At 42.7% G+C, this 25,323-nt stretch overlaps 1 protein-coding gene across 3 annotated transcripts; it reads right to left on the reverse strand.

Annotated features, from left to right (window-relative positions):
- Nucleotides 1-153: 153 nt before the first annotated feature.
- Nucleotides 154-20,650, reverse strand: ALDH8A1 (aldehyde dehydrogenase 8 family member A1; the record flags this gene model as incomplete). Of its 3 annotated transcripts, XM_079716831.1 has the most annotated exons (7): nucleotides 154-642; nucleotides 6,473-6,634; nucleotides 8,485-8,741; nucleotides 12,876-13,025; nucleotides 14,904-15,059; nucleotides 17,216-17,363; nucleotides 20,513-20,650. In XM_079716831.1, 7 exons carry the CDS (start codon nucleotides 20,648-20,650, stop codon nucleotides 190-192), a joined length of 1,464 nt encoding a protein of 487 aa, XP_079572957.1. In that variant the 3' UTR covers nucleotides 154-189. The 3 variants fall into 3 exon arrangements, with proteins under 3 accessions (XP_079572957.1, XP_079572958.1, XP_079572959.1); XM_079716832.1 differs by lacking the exon at nucleotides 12,876-13,025; XM_079716833.1 differs by lacking the exon at nucleotides 6,473-6,634.
- Nucleotides 20,651-25,323: the final 4,673 nt, after the last annotated feature.

Below are 25,323 nucleotides of genomic sequence, written 5' to 3' on the forward strand. Positions count from 1 at the left end.
GTTGAAAAGAGAGAGCATCTCTTCACCAGAGGGTAAAAATACTAAGTACAGAGGATAAGCTATAGAGATAACCTTCTGCTGAGTCAAGACATGGTTGAAATTTATGCCAGGAATTCCGTTCACCACACTGGACGACTGATTCTCTCTGCAGCCAGGCATCAACTGTAACAGCTTCTCCAATGGCCAAGGTCAGTGTTTAATGGTGATGGTTTTGATTTCAGTGAAGAATTCATAAGAGTCCTTGGCTCCTTCTCTACCCACACCAGAACTCTTCATCCCCCCGAAAGGCAGGTTCAGCTCTCTGATGAGCCAGCAGTTGGTCCAGACCAAGCCTGACTGTAACTTCTTGGCCACCCGGTGGACACGCCCCACGTTGCCTGACCACACCGTGGCGGCCAGTCCATATTTAACGCTGTTGGCTCTTTGAATCACTTCCTCTTCACTATCAAAGGGGACGACACACGTCACTGGACCAAATATCTCTTCCTTCATGCAGCAGGACTCGTCCTTAATGTCTGTTATCACCGTGGGAAGCATGAAGTACCCTGCTTGATTCCTGGGGGGGAGGTTTAACTTATCCACTCCCTCACCACACAGAATTTGGGCCCCTTCCATGCGAGCTTTCTTGATGTAACTTCTGACCTGGAGAGGTAAAAAACATACTAACAACTTATCGTTTGTCTTCACGCAAAGCAGAGAAAATTCAATATTTTTGAAGCATCAAGATGTATAAGGTCATTCCCCCCCAAAATCTAAGGTTGATTATATTTTCACTCAGCTGCTAAATACGCCTGAGTGCAGAAGTGCTCTAACTATTATCTGGGCATTCAGCCCTCATAGGTAAGAGGAGGAGAGTTTTTAAATTTAATGTCTAAGTGCTAGGCATGCAGATAAATGCTTTTCTCACATTCTCAGGTAATTCTCTCAAAACTATTAACTACATATTATTATCTCCTATTTGCTGATTATATAATTGAGCCTCAGAATTGAGCCTCAGAAAGGGTAGAGGGTTCAAACGGATAATAGACAGTAAAGCTAGAACTCACACTCAGGTATATTCAGTAGTTAAATACACAGACTAATATTTTCTTACTTTTGGGGAGACTATGTCCATTGCAGAAAATGGGAAGTTGAATGGTGTATAAGACTTAATTAAAAGCCAGGGTGCCCTTCAATAGCTGAGCTTCCAGAACAAATAATTGCTAATGTCTCATCTCAGTACTGATTATATTGTGAAAATATATCTAGGTAATAGAGTAAAGCTCACAATAATGGGAAATAAATTATGTAATAAGTTGATCCAGTGACTCGGAGATAATGACAGATGTTTTTTAATATTGGTTATAGAAATGACTCATTATAATAATGGTATATCTATTTATATTTGAAAATGTTGTTGAAGTCACAATGATACACTCTTCTACCCTTGAGGGGAGTTATAAGCATAGAAGAAGTAGAAAAGTAATCCCCCAAAGTAAAAGTCTAAAACAACAGTCAACTAGTACATCAAAGGCCGGGTAAAGTTTGGAATGATATTTTGGAATCCTACGGATTATCATTTATCTATCTGAGCATTCTGCCCCAATATTAGATTAGTACTCCATTGTAGAACTATATTCATTGTAGAGCTATATGTTTGCCATGTAAAAATAAAAAGATAATGTTGTCTCATTATTAATTTTGCTTCAGTTTATAGAACACTTAATAAGCCATGAAGTCAAAGACGTTTGAAAAATAGAGCATTTGGTAGAGCTTTATATTCCCCACTATTCTTCCTCCCCAACATGAACAATGATCTCAAAGCTTTCCCAGAAAAGGTCTCGTTGAGTTCGTGGGTAGAGTCCACAATAGATCTGGACTTTTCCTTCCCTGACTCTCTTGCTCTTTTGAAGCAACCCGGTCACATTAATTAAAAGATGCCAGAGGCAGCGTCCTCTGTGAACAAGGCGAGTGCAGGTGAGTCTCCAGGGGCCCCTGCTGGATGCAGAGCCAAAACCTTTATCAGTGATTCAAACAGTTCAAGGAGCATTCTGGTTTGAGATGATTATGTCTAAACAAAATTACATGATTCTCTCTTTGAAGCTCTTGGGATAATAAAATACCAAGAGAAGTGTCAGTCTTCAAGTTGTGAACTTATCAAATTATTTAACGTGTAAGTTACACACTAAACTGAATTTCTTTTCTAGAGAAAGTATCGCTGGATGACACAATGATATCTACATTTGCAGCTCAGGAAAACAACTTTGTAACTGTTAATGTGCTATAAAATGCAATGAAATATTCTTATAAAACCTTTTCTTGAGAGGAGAGAGCAGAGAGTAGTTAGCACTTAATATTGAATAGTTTTGGCCATAAAATCAAAGCATAGAAGTTAGAAGAGTGGGCTTGGGAGCACAGCAGTGCTCAAATCCCAGTTCCTCCACTTATCAGCTGAGGGATTTTAAATGCTCTAAGCCTGGACTTCCCTGGTGGCGCAGTGGTTAAGAATCCATCTGCCAGCGTAGGGGACACGGCTTCGAGTCCTGGTCTGGGAAGATCCCACATGCCGCAGAGCAACTAAGCCCACGTGCCACAACTACTGAGTCTGCGCTCTAGAGCCCACGAGCCACAACTACTGAGCCCGCGAGCCACAACTACTGAAGCCCGCACGCCTAGAGCCCATGCTCCGCAACAAAGAGAAGCCACCTCAATGAGAAGCCCGCGCACCGCAACGAAGAGTAGCTCCCACTCGCCACAACTAGAGAAAAGACCGCACGCAGCAATGAAGACCCAATGCAGCCAAAAATAAATTAAAAAAAAAAAAGCTCTATGCCTCAGTTTCCTCACTGGAAAACTGGGATTGACTGTACCACTTATTCACAGGGTTCCTGAGAGGACTAAATAAAATAATATACGTAAAATACTTAGTGTGATACCTGACACACAGTAAGTCTTTTGAAAGTCAGCTGCTGTTGTTTGTGTTGATGTTGCTGGTGATGGTGATGATGATGATGATATAATGCACGGTCTGACACTCACGAGCTAAGAGACTTCAGGGATGCTCCCCACTGTGTACGTCGGGGTGCGGGGTTAACTGACAGAGGAGGACAGGAAACCACAAGAGTGGACCTTAGTTAGACCTGAAGCCTGGCCTTATTGGGGGATATACCCGTGAACTTCCTCTGTGCTTCCCCCCGCCTCACTGTGAACACTCAAGGGTTCTCTTTCTCTGGTTATTTGCATCTTTGGAAGGCTGGCCTAGAGCCAGATTCTCCAGACAGTCAAGCAGGGAAGGATTCTGGAGAGTCAAAAGAAAAACAAAAATGAAAACAAAAAGCAACGCTGTGAAATAGGCAAGGGAGATTTTTCTGCATTCCCTGAGGATAGAATCACCTGCCATTTCCTGTGGGTCTGCGCTGCCATCCTGGGAACCTACAAAGTCACACTTGCACTTAGGAGCCCTTGGCCATTACAAAACAACTGTCACAGCCTATAGCTGGATTCTTCTGTCACTGCTTCACCATCTGTTGTGACAATCCCACAGGATGGAAACAAAGATCCCGTGGCTGATTTTATTTATTTATTTATTCATTCATGCATTTATTTTTGGCCGTACACGGCATGCAGGATCTTAGTTCCCGACCAGGCGACCAGGGATCAAACCTGCGCCCGCCTGCAGTGGAAGCACGGAGTCTTAACCACTGGACTGCCAGGGAAGTCCCTTAATTTGATTTGGAGAAGACAGAGACCTACTGCAGAAGAGGAGGGGTGGAATGCAAAGGTGGCAGCCAGCCCTTCCTTGGCTCGCAGACCCCAAAGCTTCCTGGCGAAAGGCGAGGAAAGACAACTGCCAGTGGAGTGTGCCTGCTGCCTCCTTGATCCCAGATCAAGGTTTGGCACACTGAACTGAAAAGAGTCACAGCCTGAAAAAGACACACATACACTTCCCAAGCTGCTTCCATTGGCTCCCTCTCAAAGGGCAGAAACACCTAGGGCTTCCTCACAAGACCTGAGCTGAAAGCCCCCCATCAGGGGCCCACTTGGTGAGAGACCAGAGGGTAAAGCTGTGACTTCTTGCATCCAGGTGCACATATTCTGGGCAGAGTAGTAGGGATGAAAGGTGTCCAGGGACCCTCTGAGCCACAGCAGGATGGTTCTGAGACTTTATACTGGGGAGGGGTGGGGACTCTGAGCACAGCTGAGAGGAGGGGTCCATCTACAGGACCACAAAACAAGGGGAACCCAGAGCTACCCGAAGTTTTATGTGTGGTGGGATAATGGAAATACCATCTTTATTGTTCTTCCTTAAAAAATAAAAATAAATGGCTTATGATAAACACTATTTTTAAGTTTTTAACTATGAAAAACTATTTTTAACACTGTGCAAAATCTTCCCCCTTAGAAGCAATAGAACCATGGAGCTTTCTGAGATGAGCTACCATCTTTACGAGCTGGACTTCTTAAAAGGGCAGCGTATGAGCTCAGCACAACCAGGTTTTAAGTCATATCCTCTTGGCTGTCTTGTTATCATGGGGCATCATCTAAGGGGCACCCACAGGACCTTGATTACCATTCTCCACTGAAAGGAACCAGGACTCAGTAGACAGAGGTCCTGTTGGCTGTGTGGGGCAGAACAACTCACATGGCCTGAGGCTGCTTTGCTGTCAGAGAGCAGAAATGCTTCGGGGAGGGCCTGTGGTGGAGCTCAGGAGGGCATTGGGGGGGCAGGCTAAAGCGAGGGCCCCTTTGGGCCAGCAGAGATACACTGACCATCACAAATATTGTATTAAAGCCCACAGGCGTTACAATACATTGAAACCTGGTGAGCCTGTATTTGACCCAAGTTCACTAGGCGGGGAAAAAGAGACAAATACTCAGAGTACAACAGAGAAAAGCCCTAACTACCAATAGGAGTCAATGAATGGCATCAGTTTCTCTCACATACAAAAGACAGGGGTCTACAAATCTTTCAACTGCTACAGGAAAGTCAAATACTTTGATTTGTTTCACTGATACACCTCCCCTCATTGGGGAACTTAAATAGTTATTATAACAGTGCCTACGATGGAAGAACAGTTTCTCTGCTGAGTTGATAAAGAGAACTTGGAGTCTCAGGTGAATGGTGAATTGCAAAGGGGACCTTAGATGACACCATGGCCTGAGTCTACTGGAAGATGCTTCTGGGAAGTTAATTCTGTGCCACAGAAAGCATTCGGGAACATGCAGGAGGTTATTTTCCACCACTTATTTGCATGTGTGGGCAGGTAGCATGGATCCCTGTGTCTAGAACAGCCAGATAAGGGAGGACAAGGGAGCCTCTTGCACGTGGTGATGCCTCACTCCACGAGGGTGGGAACATCCACAACTGTGGGTCCACCACAGGCACTCTGGGGACAGCTGCCCATGTGCCTGCAATCTTGTAGGTGAATTTGACTGGAGGAAAACACAGTCATGCTGGCCGGTCTCACTTTAAATAAATGACCACATATTTATTTAATGTGATCATAAATGATCACAGCTCCAGGTGAGCCCTTGGAGCTGCCCCGGCAACAACACGGTCACTTCGAAGCCCATTCTCTCTCCTGATCTCCTGCAAGACTATCTCACACTTTTTCCTCCTTCTTGAAACCTTCAACACCATCTCCCCGTCTCACCCTGCTTCCCATTTTACTGAGAAAACAAATAAGAAGAGACCAGCAAGACTGAGGCTACACCTTCCCACCTACGGGCATCTGTGCTCCACACTAAAGTGAAGGTAAAAGTTAAAATGTAGTAAGTCTACCAGATCTGTGCAGTGTCAGAGAGTTCTTCAAACTTAAGTAAAGGCTCTGTCCCTCACTGGTTAACTGATAGGGGTGTATCACCATTACCTTTGGTTGGCCTGAGTTACTACAGCTGAAAATGAGGTCTTTTTAGCTCTGAAATTCTATGACTTATTTTGGGATTCCCATCAGGTAATGAATTAAAATGACCTTGAAGACCCAAATTCCATAAGCCGCCCAGAGAACATCAATGGCTTCTCCCATGGAGGCTCCCACAAGTCACCCCACCAACTAAGGACAGCATCATTTGGATTGGATTCACACTTCTGGACTCCCGTTTGCTGTAAGCCAGAGGCAGAACCTTACTGCCTGGGGACTGACTGGGAACATTTACCGGTGGAAATCCCTGCCACTCTCAGCCCACATCATTCTCGTCACCTGACCTTTATGCTCTGCAATTTGCCTTCCTCACTCTACTGGTGGCATCTCTTTACTGACTTCTCAAGTTCATTTATTTCATGTAGATGCTGCTTTAACCTGGACTACATTTGTGTATTCATCTCTAACATTTTCAGACTCTGTATCCAGAGACAATTTCCCACACATCATAATTATTAAAAAATAGGGTAGTAATTAACAGTATTTCAAAGCACAGATGGTATTACACCTCGCACTGAGCTCCTCTCAAAATAAGAAATCTTTCTGTGACTTACACACAGGGATTTACTTACTTTCTCCAAATGAGCTTTACTGATCAGAGCTCCCATGTCAGCTGATGGGTCAGAGGGAATGCCAACTTTCCACATTCTGGTAGCTTTTACAAACCTCTTTAAAAATTCACTATAGATGCTCTTCTGGACAAAGATCCTGCTGGTGCAGAGGCAAATTTCACCCTGCCAAGAATGACACATGAGGACAGTGACAAAACAGGAGGGCCCACTCCTTCATGGATAGATCACCCTGCACTTCTGAGTGCCTGTCACATATCAGGCACTGGTCTGGACAATGGGAGACAGTGGTAAACAAGATGAAGTTTCGCCATGTGGAATGCACTGTCTTCTAGGGAAGACAGGCAACAGCACAAGTAAAGCTCAATGAAAAATATAACTTCAGGTTGTGACCAAAACAATACAAGAAAACTAAGCAGAGAATGAGAATAGAAAATAATGGGGGGGGGCAGCTTTTACTCCCTTTTATTAAAGGGAGTCCTAGAAGGCACTGGTGAACAGGGGATATTTGAACTGACCCTTGATTGACGTGAAGGAGCTGGATGGATGAAGATCTGAAGGAAGAGAATTCTCAGCAGTAAATGCAAAGGACCTGCCACAGGAATGAGCTTGGAGTGTGTGAGGAAAGGGAGGAAGGTGAGTGGGGCTGAGGGTGGGGATGGAGGCAGGGACAGGGGTCAGAGAGGTGTAGAAGACAAAGGCAGGGGGTGAGGAGCGAGGCAACATCACACAGGGTCTTAAAGGCTCATAGACTCACACAGAGCTTGCATTTTATCCACAGTATCATGAAAGGACAATGGAAGGCTTTAAGCAGCAAGATGATGGGATCGGATTTACATTTTAAAATGATCATTCTGGCAGCTGTGTGGAGAATAGAATTGGAGAGAAGGAGAGTGGAAACAGGGGAGTGTTAAGAGAGCTTTTCAGACATTCAGATAAGTGGAGGTAGCTTGGATCAGGCAGGATCAATGGAGATGAGAAAAGTGATAGGAGTCCACTGAGGTTAACAAATTCTTAAAGGGGCATGGGACCCCAAAAGTGTAAGGAAACTGGCATAGATGCTCTGGAGAAGTGATAGGATTCAGGATAGATTTTAAAGATAGAACTAACAGGACCTGTTGGTGGATTAGTGAGGTATAAGGAAAAGAAAAAGTAAGAACAAGGATGAGTCCCAGATTTGGGGCCTGAGACTCAGAGTGGCTGGTAGTCTCTTCCCTGGAGAGTCAAACACAAGGCGGAGAGAGCAGAGGTACCACAGGGAAAGGAGAGGGAGGGGAATCAAGAGTTCTTCTCTGCACAGGTTAAGTTTCAGATGCTACCGGACGTCCAAATAGAGGTACTGAGTGTTCCAGGGAGAGGCGCTAACAGATTTCTGAGTGAAAAATCATCCTTATTGTCATTTGAACATAACATGTAATAGTTTACAAACCACATTCTGGACTTGTCAGTATTGTGTATGTATGATTGTACATATATGCATAAATAAATATTTTCATCACATTGATATTTCATCTTCACAACAACCCATCTAACAATCAGGAGAAACAAAGTTGCCCAAGGCTCCTCCATGACGTTAAGTTAAGAAACTTGCTTGAGACTTGTTCAGGTACTTATTTCTAAGTGTGTGAATGCACTTGGGATGCTCTGGGGAGGGATAATAAGGTTTCCAGGAGCTAGGACACCTGGACAGCAAGAAAAGACTGGGAAAACTATAAATAAAGGAATGAGGAAGCTTGGAGAAGCAAAAAAAGAAGTCATCGCCCGATAAAAGCCGTGTAACTCAAGAAGAGGAGTTTGCTGCACAGGAGACGCCACAAGGCTTCTGAGTGACATTATGATTGAACAGATAGTCAATGGAGTAACACAATGTAACCATTCTCCTTTCACTGAAATAGTCCTGGATTGACTTACTCACCCCAGTTTTGCACTGTGATGCAACAGATCCAGCTTGACAGGGCTACTGAGTTAAAAACAAGCAAATAAACAAAGGGGAAGAAAAAACCCAGAGGACATACCTGGTTGGCAAAGCTGGACCTGACTGTGGTCGGAACACACTCCTCCAGGTTGGCATCTTCAAAGATGATGGCAGGATTCTTGCCCCCCAGCTCCAGCGAGAGCTTCTTGCAGTGGGGAGCACTCAGCTGTGTGATCCGCTCGGCTGTGGGCTGGCTCCCAGTGAAGGAGATGAGGGGCACCGCTGGGTGGGACACCAGCGCCTCGCCTACCCTGGGTCCCATTCCAAACACAATATTTACCACACCTGGTGGAACACCTGGATGGGAAGCAGTATCGGTTTCAGTGATTCTTCTCAGTATGTCGAGGACTTCAGGTTACATGGAGATTCTCCTTCAAAGTTTAACGGCGTGAATGGGGTTGGGTGGGAATGTTAACGGCTGTCTCTGGTTCAATAGCAAAACAAAGACTACAGCATCACCTCTGCCTATGCTATACCCCAGGTGGGATTTCTCAGGGGGCTTTGTCCTAAAAAAATGCAGGGTTGAACATTCTATATAATTCATTCCATAGTATTGACTGGGCCTCAGGGGCTGAAGATACAAATACATCCTCAGGCAGGTTGGGCCCCAGGAGGGAGGAAAGCCCTGCTCCAAGCTGGCATCCACGACTCACAGTTCAGTGGGCAAATGTGAAGTAGAGGGAGCATTCATGCACTAAAGAAGCCAGAGAAGAGACTGACTACCTCGGCCCAGGGGAGTGAGGGAGGGCTCCCCCAGGAAGGTGAGTCTTGAGTTGAAGGTCCGGCTCCCCATGATATGGATGCACCATCATCCTCTAAGACTGACTGACCAAGAACACCCCCAAGTAGGTGCCCCAATCTTTTCTATCACGAAACTCTACTGCTCTATATCTGCATGTATTCATTTATGTGTTTTATGGATTTTCCTGTTCATTACATATCGACCACTAGAAGGTACTCCAGGCAAGGGCAGACATGGGGTCTGTGTTTTGCCTTTCATTGTATCCACTGTGCCATGCCCTACTTTGCCATATAGAATGAATACCCATTAAAAAAATTTTTTTTAACACATCACATTTAAAATAAATTAATGATAGCCATTATCAAAAAATCTGGAAACAATAAATGCTAGAAAGGGTGTGGTGAAAAGGGAGCCCTCCTGCACTGTTGGTGGGAATGTAAATTGGTACAGCCACTATGGAGAACAGTATGGACGTTCCTTAAAAACTAAAAACAGAATTACCATATGACCCAGCAATCCCACTACTGGGTATATACCCTGAGAAAACCATAATTCAAAAAGAGTCATGTATCACAATGCTCATTGCAGCACTATTTACAATAGCCAGGACATGGAAGCAACCTAAGTGTCCATCAACAGATGAATGGATAAAGAAGATGTGGCACATATATACAATGGAATATTACTCAGCCATAAAAAGAAACGAAACTGAGTTATTTGTAGTGAGGTGGATGGACCTAGAGTCTGTCATACTGAAGTAAGTCAGAAAGAGAAAAACAAATACTGTATGCTAACGCATATATATGGAACCTAAAAAAAAAAAAAAGGTACTGATGAACCTAGTTGCAGGGCAGGAATAAAGATGTAGACATAGAGGATGGACTTGAGGACACAGGGTGGGAGGGGAAAGCTGGGGCGAAGTGAGAGTAGCATCGACATACATACACTACCAAACGTAAAATAGATAGGTAGTGGGAAGCAGCAGCATAGCACAGAGAGATCATCTCAGTGCTTTGCGATGACCTAGAGGGGTGGGATAGGGAGGGTGGGAGGGAGGCTCAAGAGGGAGGGTATATGGGGACATACGTATGCATATGGCTGATTCACTTTGGTGTACAACAGAAGCTAATGCAGTATTGTGAAGCAATTATACTCCAATAAAGATCTATTAATAAATAAATTAATTAAATAAATTAATGAAAAAGAAGATATAATGCTACATATGTATGCTATTAAAATAATTTTAATGAGAATAAAATATAAAAATAAAAAATTTAAAGAGTACCAGTAAACGCTCACATTTATTGTGTACTTCCTGTGGGTTGGTCATTGTTGTAAGTGGACTACACCCTATAGATCTCCCAACAGCTCTGTGAGGTTCGTCGTATTAATACATTGCTTGATTACGTTTCTTTGAGCTCCGATGTTAATAAGTTAAGAGCTATCTACTGGCCAGTACTTCTCAGAACCATCTTGCCATTTGATCCAGATACTAATGAAATTTTTCTAGATAAATCTGCCTTCTACCCTTGAAAGATTCTGGTTATAAGAGAAAGAAGGCAGTTTAATTGGCAAATAACAATTCAGTAAAACTCAGAGTAGGCGGCTAAGAGACAGCAAAGGGAAGGAAGTCCCTCCAGTGCCAGGATGTGCCTGGGTCACGACAAGGAAAATTTTAAGCTTAAACAGAGCAGAACCAAAATTAATAGGAAGGGCCAGAAATCTGCCATCAGTGGACACTTCAGGAATGAGAGCAAACGTTTGGTGCCCCCAAGGGAAAAAACCAAATATTCTAGGGCTCCCAAAGAGGTATTCATGGTGTATCTATATAAATATTCGATGATTTTATTTCAAAGAAAGTTCATTTACCAAGTCTGTTTGAATGCCCCGGACTAGAGGAGCTAGCTGTTGAAATATCCAGAATGCCTTAGCAGGTTGTTTTAGCTTTCTTTTTTTACACTATTGCAAGTTTCTCTTAGAGTGCTCTAAAGCAGAATTAAGTGATGTAATTCACACCCCTTCCCAATCCCAGTGGAGAAACTGAGGGCTCATGTCAGGTGCAATTGGACCAACATACTCTCAGTGTTTGTTGGAGGAGGAAAGTTTGGCAAAGCCAGCCCAGGGAGGGAGGGAGGATGGGAGGGAGGGAAGGACTGTCTCGGTACAATAGGTTTATTCATTCACAAGAATAGGAGCAATGCTGGGTAAATAAATGGAAACATAAAACTTTCATGCAGACCAGGTTCTGGGTTATATGAAAGAGGAGGGTGATTAGAAAAGAGAAATCATCATAGATCAAGATGTAGCTGATTTTAGGAGTGAGTGGTCTCTGGAACACGGCTCTGTGGCACCCTCCCCAGCTCCCTGTGTATCCAACACAGGATCAAAGCAGAGTGGAGGCCCCACTTCTATCTCACACCAGGGAACCGGCAGTCAAGAGGCAGGGAAGAAACACCTTGGACCTTTGCAGATACTAGAGTTTCAATTTTGCAAGGAAAGGGGTAGAATGCAGTCTCTTTTGTAAGGGAGGGATGGCACGTTCTGGGACAGGAGGGAGGTAGGGATGTTCATATCATGCACCTTCCAGAGGCCTAGGGCAGCCATCGACATCATCCCAAAGACCTAGGCTGGGTGGCCTCATTCCTCCATAGGATACGAGGGAAATGAGCAGCTAAACTAGGGTCCTGAGGCCCAGTGCTCTTCCCTCAATGGGCACAATTTAACCTGTCATCTAAACCCTGGAGTAGGAACTGGCTCAACTTTCCTGGAAGCCAGTGTGTATGTTTTTGCTTTGAGAGAAAAGGCATCCAGGAGAGAGATTGGCTCTTACCAACCACCCCTCTATGCATCTAAGTGAGCCCAGCAACACCTTCCCTGTGGGCTTGAAGGAAACGAGCACAGCAGAGACTGACAGAGCCTGTTCCCCGCCACCTGCCCATCATTCCCATCCAGGCTGGGCAGAGACATGAGCTGAGAGCCTCACAGTGAGGGGCTTCCTGTGGGTTACAAGCTAGAGCCTCCTGCCTGTGACCTTCCAATCCCGGTGCAGTGTCGGCTGAACACTCCAGGCGAAACCAGGAACACACCCTCCACATTTTAAACCATCGGCAAAAGGGGGACAAGGAACTGTAGTATAGCAGCATCTCAGCAGTGGTTCCAAATGCAGGGAAAACTGAGGGGTGTGTATTCAATTCTCTTGAAAATGGGCTGTTTCTCTTGGGCATTCTATAGCTGTGCAAACCAGAGAGGTACCTAGCAATATTCTTTTTTGCATCAAAATCCACTTGTGTTTCAAATGTAGTATTTAAACTGACTATTGGAGACACGGTCTGGGGCAGGCTGGTGTCTGAGTTCATCAAGTTCTTTAAGCCGTTTGCTGTACTGCTATCCTGTGCTCAGGGGACTCTGCCTGTGGAGCCCGTGCAAGGAGGAGCTGTCCTGCAGTAGCACGTTCTGGGGATGAAGAAAGGAAGCAGTGGGCACGAACCCCGTGGATGAAGGGGATTTCTCAGAAGAGGATCAGGGAAATGAAAAATCAGAGATGTCCCTGGGATCTGTTTCGGTGCTAAGCAGATTTCTATCCATAAGAACTTTTCAAATGTCAGTGACCCTACGGTGGCCGAAGCCTACAAAACGTACATCTCCAAAGCCAACCGCGTGCCCCCCCTTAAACCCCATCTCCCAATTACCTGCTTTCTCCAGGAGTTTGCACATCATCCACGCGGTCACAGAAGTCAGCTCGCTGGGCTTGGCTATCACAGTGTTGCCAGCGGCGATCGCTGGGGCCAGCTTCCAGGTCAGCAAGTAGAGGGGCAGATTCCAGGGACTGATCAGACCAGCTAACAGAGGATAACAGAAGCATTGTCAGCAATGATATGCCCCTCAAAGCAGATGGGCCAGACAGGCTTTATGAATGAAAACTCCTTCATGCTACACCAAACTTCAGCTTACTCTTCCAAAATCCCAAACTTTTGTAGCCAACTTCAGGGAACTAATTCTAAACTGTATTACAAGCAGCTGTACCTTTAAAAACTATAATCAGTACAGTTTACTCGTTTCTTGATGACTTACAATTATATTTATGAACAACAGCAATATAAGTTCTGGGGCTAAAAGACTGTCACCTGTCCCTAAACATTCTCAGAATGTGACCAGTTTTGAGATTTGTAGACTGATCTCTGCACTGTTTAAACTTCTCCCTCCTCATTATCAAACAGGCCAGTTACTATTTCTTCTAAATTCCTCCATCTCTGTTTCTAATCTCTTGTGGATTGAGACATAAAATCTCAAGCTGTTCAGAATTATTTGTAAAATAAGAGCAATAGGTTCTGAGACTGTGAAATCCATTTTAGCTCACCCAGAGTATTTTTTAATTAAAAAAAAAAATCTTTCCAGGTTCTCACCTGTATCCTGACTAGATAGGTTTGCTGGGTAAGTAACAGAACCAACATCTACAGTGGGTCTCCATGTAACATTCTGAAACCACCTAGGCTTCTGACCATAAAACGTGAAAAATAAAACCTACATTATGAATAAGTAAATGGATTCACCTTATTTTATACACTGCCCTCAAGCCTGTTTACATTATTATTAGTTTACATTATTAAATTTCCCACTGAAAAATCTGCTTTTTATGGAATAACAATATTTTTGCAGCATAATGTACGAGCATACTTCTTAGGAGGAGGTTTGAGCTTTTATAATGCCTTGAAAATACCGTTTCCGAAGGGCTCAGGTAAAATGTTCCATTTTCTTCCCCTTTAAAATATCTTCTTTTATTCTATCATAATATATAACTAGTAGGGCTTCCCTGGTGGCACAGTGGTTGAGAATCTGCCTGCTAATGCAGGGGACACGGGTTCGAGCCCTGGTCTGGGAGGATCCCACATGCCGCGGAGCAACTAGGCCCGTGAGTCACAACTACTGAGCCTGCGCGTCTGGAGCCTGTGCTCCGCAACAAGAGAGGCCGCGATAGTGAGAGGCCCTCACACAGCAATGAAGAGTGGCCCCCGCTTGCCACAACTAGAGAAAGCCCTCGCACAGAAACGAAGACCCAACACAGCAAAATAAATAAATTAATTAATAAAATATAACTAGTAAAATATGGACAGTGGTTGGTTTTTTTCTGAGGAAATAGTGACATCTAGTGGAAATTTTTAGTTATTGCAGATATTTATATGTCCTCTAAAGGGCAAGAAGCAGGAAATGAAAGAGGGAAGTAGATAATCCAGTCAAGGCTTATTTACCATGTACCTGGCACTGTTCTAAGTGCTGTACACTTACTAATTTACATAATTCACACAAAGATATAGAAAGATAAAATTAAACCATCCTCCCAGCTTCCAGATCAGGATACTGAAGCACACAAAAGTTAAATCACTTACCCCACACATAACCTAAAATCTATGATCTTAATCACAACGCTCTCTGGAAATAAACTGTTTTTTTTAATTACAAGGGACAAAAAGTCCTGAATTGTGAATTTACAATCAGCATCATTCTTTTTTTCTGTGATTCCTCCGATGTTCCAGGAATAACTAGGGAATTTGACACAAAGAAAATAAACTAGAATTGGATTTTTAAGGCCAATTAAATTTCAGATAAAGTAGAAGAAATTTCTACTTTCCTTTTTTTAAAGTCTGTTCCTTTAGATCAATTCTACAGGGCTGAGCATCTCTACATGCAGCTGTGGTCCAGGCTTTCACTGCAGCACCTACCGATGCCCACGGGGGTCCGCACCGTGTAGTGGAGACAGCCCAGGTGGTCCATCTGTGTGCACTCGGATGTGTGGTGCAGGATGGAGGAAGCGAAGAACCGGAAGTTCTGTACAGACCGGGGAATGTCCATGGTTCTCGCCAGGGTTAGGGTTTTCCCTGTAAAAAGTCAACAACAGAAGGCACTGTCAGTGTTCTTCACCTCGGACTGGGAGGAAGCAATACCACACACGTATCCTAGTTCACACTGAAGTAGCCTGTTTCTTCTAGCCTGGGATGGGCGTTCCTTGGTTACAGAGCGTTGATCATAGTTTGATAAAACTATGAAACAATTAGACGTGAGGTTATAAGATGAAGTAGAGGGGGTTAGAGTTGAGTCAAATAATCTTTGTTTTGTGGACTGAACAATTCATAGCTGTCATCAGGAATTCGCCAGATGCTATCACTTCACCCACACCAGCTCTTTCAATTCAAAATCACCAAGCTTTGGACATGCTACAGAGGGGTTGGAATAATGGGTGTTAAGACAGCTGTATTTGCACATCATCAAAAAAGCATGTGATGATATTAACTGTCCCCTCAACACACAGTGGAGTCACTAAGATGGACACATGGCAGAACCACTGATGGGAACCTGGCACAGGATGCTGTGTGGCCCTTGCCTACCCATCATGTGCCCCATGCACATCCTAGATATATGCTTACCTGGATTGTTCCTTAGTTGTCTTTAGTGATACAGGGAGACTCTGCAGTGTCAGGAAGCATTTTCTTCTTAAGGTTTGGAGTCAGGCTGCTTCTTAACTTTAGGTTGCTTTACAGCACGCATATAAATTAAAAAGATCTTGGCAGTGGTTGAGAGTCCGCCTGCCAATGCAGGGGACACGGGTTCGTGCCCTGGTCCGGGAAGATCCCACATGCCGCAGAGCGGCTAGGCCTGTAAGCCATGGCCGCTGAGCCTGCGCGTCCGGAGCCTGTGCTCCACAACGGGAGAGGCCGCAACAGTGAGAGGCCCGCGTACCACACACACACACAAAAAAAGATCTTGGCCTTTCCTAATAGATATCATTACAAAGATTTACAGACATTTACTCCATTACCCTGACTTCTGGGAAGCAGTTAAAAAAATTGGGAAATTGTGTTGGGAGTGGAACAGTGACCAACATATCGGAAATCTTTCTAAAAAACCATGTGACTGTTCTTCAAGTTATCTTTGCTTTTAGGAAACAAACTTATGTTTACCAAAGGGGAAAGGAGGGGGAGGGATAAATTAGGAGGTTGGGATTAACATATACACACTACTATATATAAAATAGATAACCAACAAGGACTTACTGTAGAGCACAGGAACTATATTCAATATCTTGTAATAACCTATAAGGAATAAGAATCTGAAAAAGAACATATATATGATATATACATACATATATACATATATAAGACAATTTGAAGAGCTGTCACATGTATATGTATATGTATATATATATATATCTATATATCTTTCTGAATCACTGTGCTGTACACCTGAAACTAACACGTTGTAAATCAACTATACTTCAATTAAAAAATAAATATCATGCCACAACTACTGAAGCCCATGCACCTAGAGCCTGTGCTCTGCAACAAGAGAAGCCACCGCAATGAGAAGCTTGCGCGCCGCAACGAAGAGTAGCCCCTGCTCACCGCAGCTAGAGAAAGCCCGCACGCAGCAAGGAAGACTCAATGCAGCCAAAAATAATTAATTAATTAATTAATTAATTAAAATTTTAAAATAATAAATGAATCACGTAGTGAAAAGAAACAAATTTGCTTTGAAACTCTCTACTTAGAACTAGTGGAGGGTTGCACCCTCAGCCCTCCTTCTTCCTCTCTCCCTATGTCCATGCCCTTTGCCATACATCTTTGCAGTTCCTTCCACCAAACATACAGTGTATTTATTTCCGTGCCTCTTGAACTTGCGCTGGGCCTTGACATGCTTTGGCTATCAGAATGAAGCAGAAGTGGGCCAGTTGCAAGCCTCGGCCTTCAGAGGCCTTGGCTGGTTTGGCTTTCCATCCTCTACCACTGCCGTGAGAAGCACGTGGGTGGGCTAGCTGATGGGTCCAAGGGGGTGGGGGTAACATGAAGAAAGTGTCCTGAGTTCCATCCACACGGTTAAGAGGCAAGAGAGCAACTGACAACCTGGAAGGAGCGTGTGAACCGCCAGGAAGATAGTGCGTGCACTTCCCATGAAGAAGGGACAGTGGCGCTAAACCCCGGCTCCGCTAGAGAGAGCGAGCGTGGGAAAGAGGGAAGAGGCCGGCACAGATGCCTCTCACCTTGGTCCCTGGATTCAGCCTGAGCCAGCTCCTCCAGGGACTGTTCCAGCAAATCCGCCAGCCGCTGCAGCACCTGCGAGCGCTCCTGGGGGCTCCGGGAGGACCAGCCCGGAAAAGCTGCTCTGGCGGCCTCCACTGCGGCTTCGACCTCGGAGGAGCAAACGGAAGAGGGTCGCCTTAGACTGTTGCTCCCGAGGGTTGGATGAATCCAGAATCCACAGGTCCGTACATGGCTAACGTTTTTCTGCCTAATTGCAAGTATTCAACACTCCCAGTACTGAGTCGCCCACAAAGTGGTGTTTACATGACCAGCAAAGTCGAGGCACCACAAAAAAAGAAAAATGCTCCATTTTGACCAAGGTATCCAGAATGTGGCGATAATAGAATCTATTTGAGTAGCAGGTATACGTTTTCAATAATTTCAAAATACAGAAAATTTCTGAATATCATATGAGAGAGGAAACTTAATTAAGATGTATGGAATCTCTAAACTCTTAATGCAGTTTTGACACACTTGATAAGGTCTAAAAGTTTCTTTGAAATCACATCCCAGACTGTCATTTTCACTTGGAATGACTAATCATATTAGTTATTTATTGACTAATTTTTATATATAACGGAATGTGCTAAATGCTTTACACAAATTATTTCATTAAATCCCTTTTAAAATTCTGTAACATGAGTGTTGCTAAGCCCGTTTTACAGATAAGGAAACTGAAACACAGAGAGCTCAAGTAATTTGCCAGAGGTCACACAGCTAATAAGTGGCAGAATCAGGATGCAAACTCAGATCTCTGTGGCTCCCAAGACCACAGCTGGCCTGCTATGGCATAACCACAGTCCCAGTCCCCTGCCTGGCTCCGCCCAATGGAAAGGTCCTCTGTTGGAGAAGAGGGCATCTGTGGTTGAACAGATAGCTTGGGGACCTGGTTTTAGAGCTAAATCCAAAAGGAAACAATGTATAGGAAGGTATCAGCAAAGCCAGTTCATGGAGGCAGAATGAATTATCAGGGCTTCTGCTGTCTTTCTCCTCTCTTAGGCAAACGTCTAAGCAATGCCTTTTCCAGAGATGGCAAATCCAGAGCCTGTGTCTCTCCCTTCTCCTCTCTCACAGGCATGACATTTATAATCACTCACAGCTTTCTTCCACCACTGGACCCAGGCTGGCTCAGAATCTTTTTCCACAAGCTTCCGGCATCTTTCTTGTATTACATGATCTGACAATTCAGCTGCCCTATCACCCCAAATCGGATCTACATGCCTTCTCGTTTTCTTTATGTAAACAAAGTCGCCTTCGGCTGAGCTAAAATAGGTATAAAAGGATTCTTGTCTTAATTACAAATGTTTGGAAAGTTGGTGGTTGATGCCCTGCTGCCAGCCAACAAGAGGAGGGTTCCTACCTACAGCAGTCAACGTCAAATCGAATCTTCCTACAGTTGTCGATGCAAAACTCTGATCTTTTAGAAAAGCAGAAAACTCAAGTCCAGTCATATTTTCTAAGTTGTCCTATGTCACATGTCCTACATCCATTTAATGTAGAACACATATAATGTACTACATACAATAATATTAGCAAAGGATAATACTTATAAAGCATTTACTATATGCCAGATGCAAAGGGCTCTACATATGTCAGTCTGTTTAATCTCCAGAACAACACTCTGAAGTAGGTATTATTATTATCCCCATTTTATAGATGAGGAGACTGAGGCACAGGGAGGTTCAGCTGTAGGTCAAGAACATAGGTATTAAGCAGTGCAGCTGATCTCTGAAGCCAGGCAGTCGGACCCCAATGCTACGGTGCAAATGTTACTGCGTGTGTGTGACCACTAATCTAAGCATGCTGTGACCTGTAAAATAAGGATGATGATAGAGTCTTATTTATAGGTTATGACTCAGATTTGGGACAATTTGTGTTCAATGGCTTAGTGAATGCACAGCACAGAGCAAACGCTGAATGAATGGGAGTCCTGTTGACAGACTGGCAGCACTGTGAGTGACTTGGGGAAATTGGGCATGTGGCTTGCATGGTAACCATATTTTTCAAGCCAGAAAAACCTTTTATGGTATCAGATGGAATGTTTGCAAGCTGGATTGCTGGGAAATCCAAAATATCTATTCCTCTGCGAGCAGGTGTATCCATCCCTCATTCTCTCTTCTGCAAGGGCTGAGCCATTAGCTGCAGAAAATATTTCACCTGAATTTGGCATACTTGTCAATTTTAACTTTACTTTGGAAAGGACTCTGAGACAATGAGGGCTGGAAAAGCTGGATTTCCCATGTCTATCCCAGGTCATTTGAAGCAAACAAAATTTCAGGTTACAGATTAACCAACAAATTAGCCAATATTTGCAAACTTTAATCCAAAAGTCTAAAGGTTTTTTTTAATGCAAGACAGATTTAGAATATTATTAACAGTAGAGAAAGAATAGCTTAGTTCTTTTTTTTTTAAGAAAAACGTTGCACATAATACTCATTTACATATGAAGGCTACAATTATCTTTTAAATAATCTAGTTCTTTGTGCCTTAAAAAAATAAATTAAAATCCATTTAATTTGAGCATAAATCCATTTAGATGAGTATACATTCATCAGCCACATTTATCACCCCAAATATATTTATCCTCTCAGTGCAATAACTAATCAAATATATCACAAATATTTTACAAAACTCTTCAATAATATTAATTCTACATCACTGAAAAAAAAGTTTTAATGTGTGCACCATTAAGTACTTTGAGTAAGAAAAAGTAGTGTTAAATTTAACTTCAAAAATATGCAGGAATTTGATTCTGCATTTCATCATTCAAATGATTGGTTTTACTTTACTAGATATTTTGAAGACATGAAGAATTATTACAGGATAATATAAAATAAATCCCTGGGTTTTAAGATTTTGTTAATTTTTGTGAAGTAATGCATTTTTTGGGAATCCATGAATATAATGGCAAATTTAGGCAACACTTGGTGGAGAAAAAGGATCACTTAGTAATACTGATCATTCTTACAAATAATGCTTTTTACTAGGCACCCATCAGGGAATGTCTGTGAGTTGTGGCTTTGTGTTAGGCTCCCTGGATTATTATTTGTTTCTGCATATGGTAACCTGAGATTGGTGCCGTGTATCATATATACCCAATTACAAAATAAACCTTCCTAGAACTAAAAACCTTCCTTCTGCTAATGTTTAACAATCCTACACCTTTTCTCAACCCCCTTTGCTCCTAGAAAATTAAGTTACCATAAATCACCAACAGGCAAAGTCGATTTCAGTCTTCTCTGAGTGAATATACTCACCTCTTCTTTTCCACTGTCTGGAACTCGGCAGTACACTTCCCCCGTAGAGGGATCGTAGGAATCTAGGTATGAGCTACAAGGTAAAAATTTCCCATCTATGAAATTTTCCAGCGTCAAAAGGGCCCTTGTTCCAGCCATAGCCAAGGACATGCCTGCCCTTCCCCTTGGCGTTCCTCAGGGAGGTTATCCCCCCACTCTCCCGACTCCTGACTTAGTCTCCTCCTCACTTCCAGACCCAGTGACCCCATCTGCCAATCAGTGAAAGTGGGAGGTGACCTGACATTCTCCGAGAGTATTTCAGTCTCTAAACTCCGAATGAAGAGAGTTCCCAAATATTTCACAGCCGTCCAGTACGTTGTGAGAAATGGATAATGATATGTTAAAGTAACATCAGCTTATGTGTTCATGGCCCTTTAAAATGGTCAAAAGGCATCTGTGTGTATCATTTTATGGGATTCACACTATATTCACTGCTCGAACATTGATTAAGTGCCAGGCCCTGAGGCAGGTCTTTACATGAATTTACTCATTTATTCCACACAACAATCCTATAGAAAGTAAAGGTCATTACTTCCCCTCTTTTGTCCTCGGAGGGGTGAATTTGTCCAAAATTGCATAGTTGGTAAGGGTCCTTTTGTCTCCAAATCATGTGCTTTTTCCTCAGTGCATCACTGCCCTCACCCTCAGAGGTGGCTGAAGGCAGACTTTCTCTTTCCACCACCCACCAGTTTCTCTCTGCCTTGTCGCTGAACTGTCCATCCTAAAACCAGGGCTGCCACCGCAGCCCACATCTTCCCAGATGTGCCATGAAGATGACGGTATCAGCCCAAACTATATACAATGTATGTAACACACCCAGGACTCATGTCCATGATGTATATAAGAAGTTAAACAAATTGGTAGGAGAAATGAACAACCTCATAGAAAGGTAAGCAAAGGATATGGAAAAGCAACTCATAGCAAAGGGAACACAGTGGGCTAATGAGTGCGTGAAAGGATGCTCTGCGTCACAGTTAATCAGGGAATGTGAGAGACAAAGAAGACTGGAAAAGGTTTTTTTTTTTTAATTGAGGTAAGTTGATTTACAATTTTGTGTTAGTTTCAGGTGTACAGCAAAATTATATGTATGTATATATACATATATATATATATATATATATATATATATATATATATATATACACACACACTTTTTCAGATTCTCTTCCCTTATAGGTTATTACAAGATATTGAGTAGAGTTCCCTGTGCTATACAGTAGGACCTTGTTGCTTATCTATTTTATATATAGTAGTGTGTATCTGTTAATTCAAATTCCCAATTTATCCCTCTCCCCTTCCCCTTTGGTTACCATAAGTTTCTCTGTGAGTCTGTTTCTGTTTTGTAAATAAGTTCACTTATATCATTTTTTTTAGATTCCACATATAAGCGATATCATATGATACTTGACTTTGTCTGACTTACTTCACTCAGTATGATAATCTCTAGGTCCATCCCTGTTGCTGCAAATGGCATTATTTCATTCTTTTTGTGGCTAAGTAATATTCCATTGTGTATACGTACCACATCTTCTTTATCCATTCATCTATGAATGGACATTTAGGTTGTTTCCATGTCTTGGCTATTGTAAATAGTGCTGCCACATTTATTTCATCATTAATTTACTAATACATATTTAAGTGGTTTCAACGTGAGAGAGAAAAGGGATCTTCTGAAAGCTAAAAGCTGGCCTGGCACTCACAGCTGGGCCATGGTGTTCTCCTACTGAACACTGACAATTCCTAAACCTGACATCAGACAAGGTTATTCTGTGCTCCTGATGCAGTGAGATAGTGTCGTCACACCTGAGCACAGACCAAAAGGCACCGTGTAAACCATGAAAATGACTTAACATCGCCCTCTTGTGGTCAATATGCATGACTGCTGCTGCTCTACTGCGTTCCATTTCTCCTACCTCCTATATGAAAATTGATACCCAACTGCAGAATTACTCCCACTTTCTGACAGTGCCCAGTCCAGAAGAAACCCCTGCTCACCTGAGCCCTCCCTCCTCATTACCTACATGTGCTCAATTCCTCACACCTTCTTATGAGAAGCACCTAGACTCCATGGCGGTCTCTCTGCCTGCAAAAAGCATCAAAAAAAATAATTTTGACTACGGTTGTGTCCTGGTGGTCTTTGACTGATGACATCAACAAACGATGGGCATCAACATACGCTTGCTAAAGAATTTTCTACCATGATGTCCCCAACCTTAAAGTGTTCAACCACCTCTTCATGATCTGGACATTTTAAATCCTGCCTCCCCAATCCCTTCACCCTCTCCCAGAAGGACATCTTTTGAGACTCTTACCCTGCCTATAAATGATGTCATATGAGTGATGAATTTGTGAGTTACAGTCCCTCTAACTTTGAGTTTTATATATTTAGTTCCTGTGTCCCTTTGTCTTTTGGAATTTAGTGCTGCAGAAAAGACTAAAGCTAATTTTTTGTTTCTTTGAAGATGAGTTTTGGGGGTTTTGTTTTGTTTCCAAGATTGGCTTAATCTCGTTGAAATTCCCTTGTGATGTTTTACATAAAATATGGTGCAATCTTGGGGTCTTCCTGTTCATCATTTTCACCTATCTGCATTCTAGGAGTGGTTTCCAAGGACAACCTCTATATCATCAACTCTTCTGCAATTGTTATCTATTTTACAGGCTTCACTGAATGTTTAAATTTTGCTATTATGATTTAGGCTTCCAGGCAGTCTCTTCTAATCTGTTCTGATTCTTTTCTCAGCTCAGCAATATCCCCCTTACATCTCACAGACACCATGCAGCAGTTATTGAAAGAAAATTTTTGTTTCCTGCAATACACCTGAAAGAAAGCTTTTTGCCTGCATGTGCTCAGGTACTACCGATTTTGCCACAAGCCTCTTATTTCTTAACCATCTTTAAATAAAAAGAAATATACCCAAGCCCAGTATTGGAAAGTACTAATGTGTCAATTACTCCCACCATCTCATAGTCCACCTGAGAGCTAGGAGAATCCCTAGCAGCCAGCTGATTGCTGGTTCCCTTTCTGAAATGCAGGCACATTTGAATCTTCCAGGATCAAGAGGGTCACCCCAGCTCAAGAAAGACTCCAAATTAGAGCTGAGGTTCACCAGACAAGAGGACAGACAGAAGCAGTTTTAAAGTTTGCTTCTAACAAGTTTTCCCTTTCCTTCACTTTAAAAAACAGCCCCCCCCAAAAAAACAGCCCCTTCACACACAGCATTATAATTTTTTATAGAAATAAAAGCTTGTAATTTTCTGACAATACAGATGTAAAGAAATGAAAATCCTCCATGCCACCACCAGTGTTAATTCTTTCACTAACAACTGCATGTGTGAAGGACTACACCAACTGCTGAAAAAGAATCAGAAGCAAAACAGAAGAGGTCTCTTCCCTCTTGGGACTTACATTTCAGCAGAAGGAGAACATAAATTAATCATACAAGTCAATATAAAATTGCACCCACGAAAATATTCCAAGGAGAGAGACAAGGTCCCACTAAAGCACATAGTAACCCATTTTCTTTACACTAGTCAGAGGCCGGGGGTTCCCTGAGAAAACAGCAATGAGCTGGTACACAGGAGTAGAACCCAGTGTTCCACAGTGTTCTAATGAATCATTATCACATAGTTACATGGTTCATCTCACCCCTAGTGTGTTCATATTTTTTTCCTTTTAAAAATCTTGAATATCTTTGGCATTTTCAAAGAACCAGGTTGTAAATCACTTGATCCGTTCTACTTTTGCTCTGCTGGCAAGATTCTAAAGCTAAGAAGGACTTTAGGTGTCTTCAACTAGGATTATTGCTGGGCTCTCCTCATCTTGGCACTTGTACCCATACCTCACGTCAATGTGGGGTTCTGCTGGCTTGTGCCCCACTGTTAAGATTCTCACTGACGTGCTTCTTCTTACTGGAGGTGGGTAGGTTCTAAAGAATGGTTTTTACTGTTGGTGGGATCTTGATGCTGCTACTTTGAAGGCTAAAAGCTGCCCTGTTGGATGATTTTGCCAAGGCAAAACCTGCGCCCCCTGCCTCCACTAATTCTGAATTGGTAGGAGATTGTGGCTTACGGGTTGAATTAGTTTAACTCAAGAGACTCTTTTATAGAAGTATTACAATTTTACTTCAGTATTAATGGTCCCCCCTCCTCACCTAGCCCCCTTCTAATGTTGTCTTTAGGGTGCATTCCTCCTGAATGCTTTCACACTGTTAATTCTCATTTGTAGTTTGTAGTGCTGAGAACGGTGCCTGGCTGAACTGTCAGCCCCATGACGACGGGTGCTCCAGAGCTCCCTCTGTGCATGGATATGGCAGACTCGCATTAGGGATGAAGGAAGGAATGTTTTCCTATTTACATATTTCTGTGACTATTTTAGAGGGAAGTTGGAAAATAATGACCCAGGAGTTTTTATTGAGCCTTCTTATCTAGAAGCATTTTAAAAATTAGCTGTATAATCCTAATTCCAATATATCTAGGTTTCTAATTTTATATTTTTACATCATTTTTAAAAAGCTACTAATATTTCTATCAAAAAATCTTGATTACATTATAAAATGAAAAGAGCTTGACTAATGATCACAACTCCAAGAAAAAATATGCCCTAGAGACAGAAAAGAAATACACCAATATGTTAGCAGCAGTAATATTGATATTTAGGCAATATTACTATGGGTGAGTTTTATTCTTTACTTTTCTGTATTTTCCAGATTTTCTAGAGGGAATGATTACATTTTAACAATAGTTAAAATTATTACTGATCTGCATATTTATGG

Source organism: Hyperoodon ampullatus (genome assembly GCF_949752795.1).
Source record: "Hyperoodon ampullatus genome assembly, chromosome: 12".
In the NCBI taxonomy this organism is placed as follows: domain Eukaryota; kingdom Metazoa; phylum Chordata; class Mammalia; order Artiodactyla; family Ziphiidae; genus Hyperoodon; species Hyperoodon ampullatus.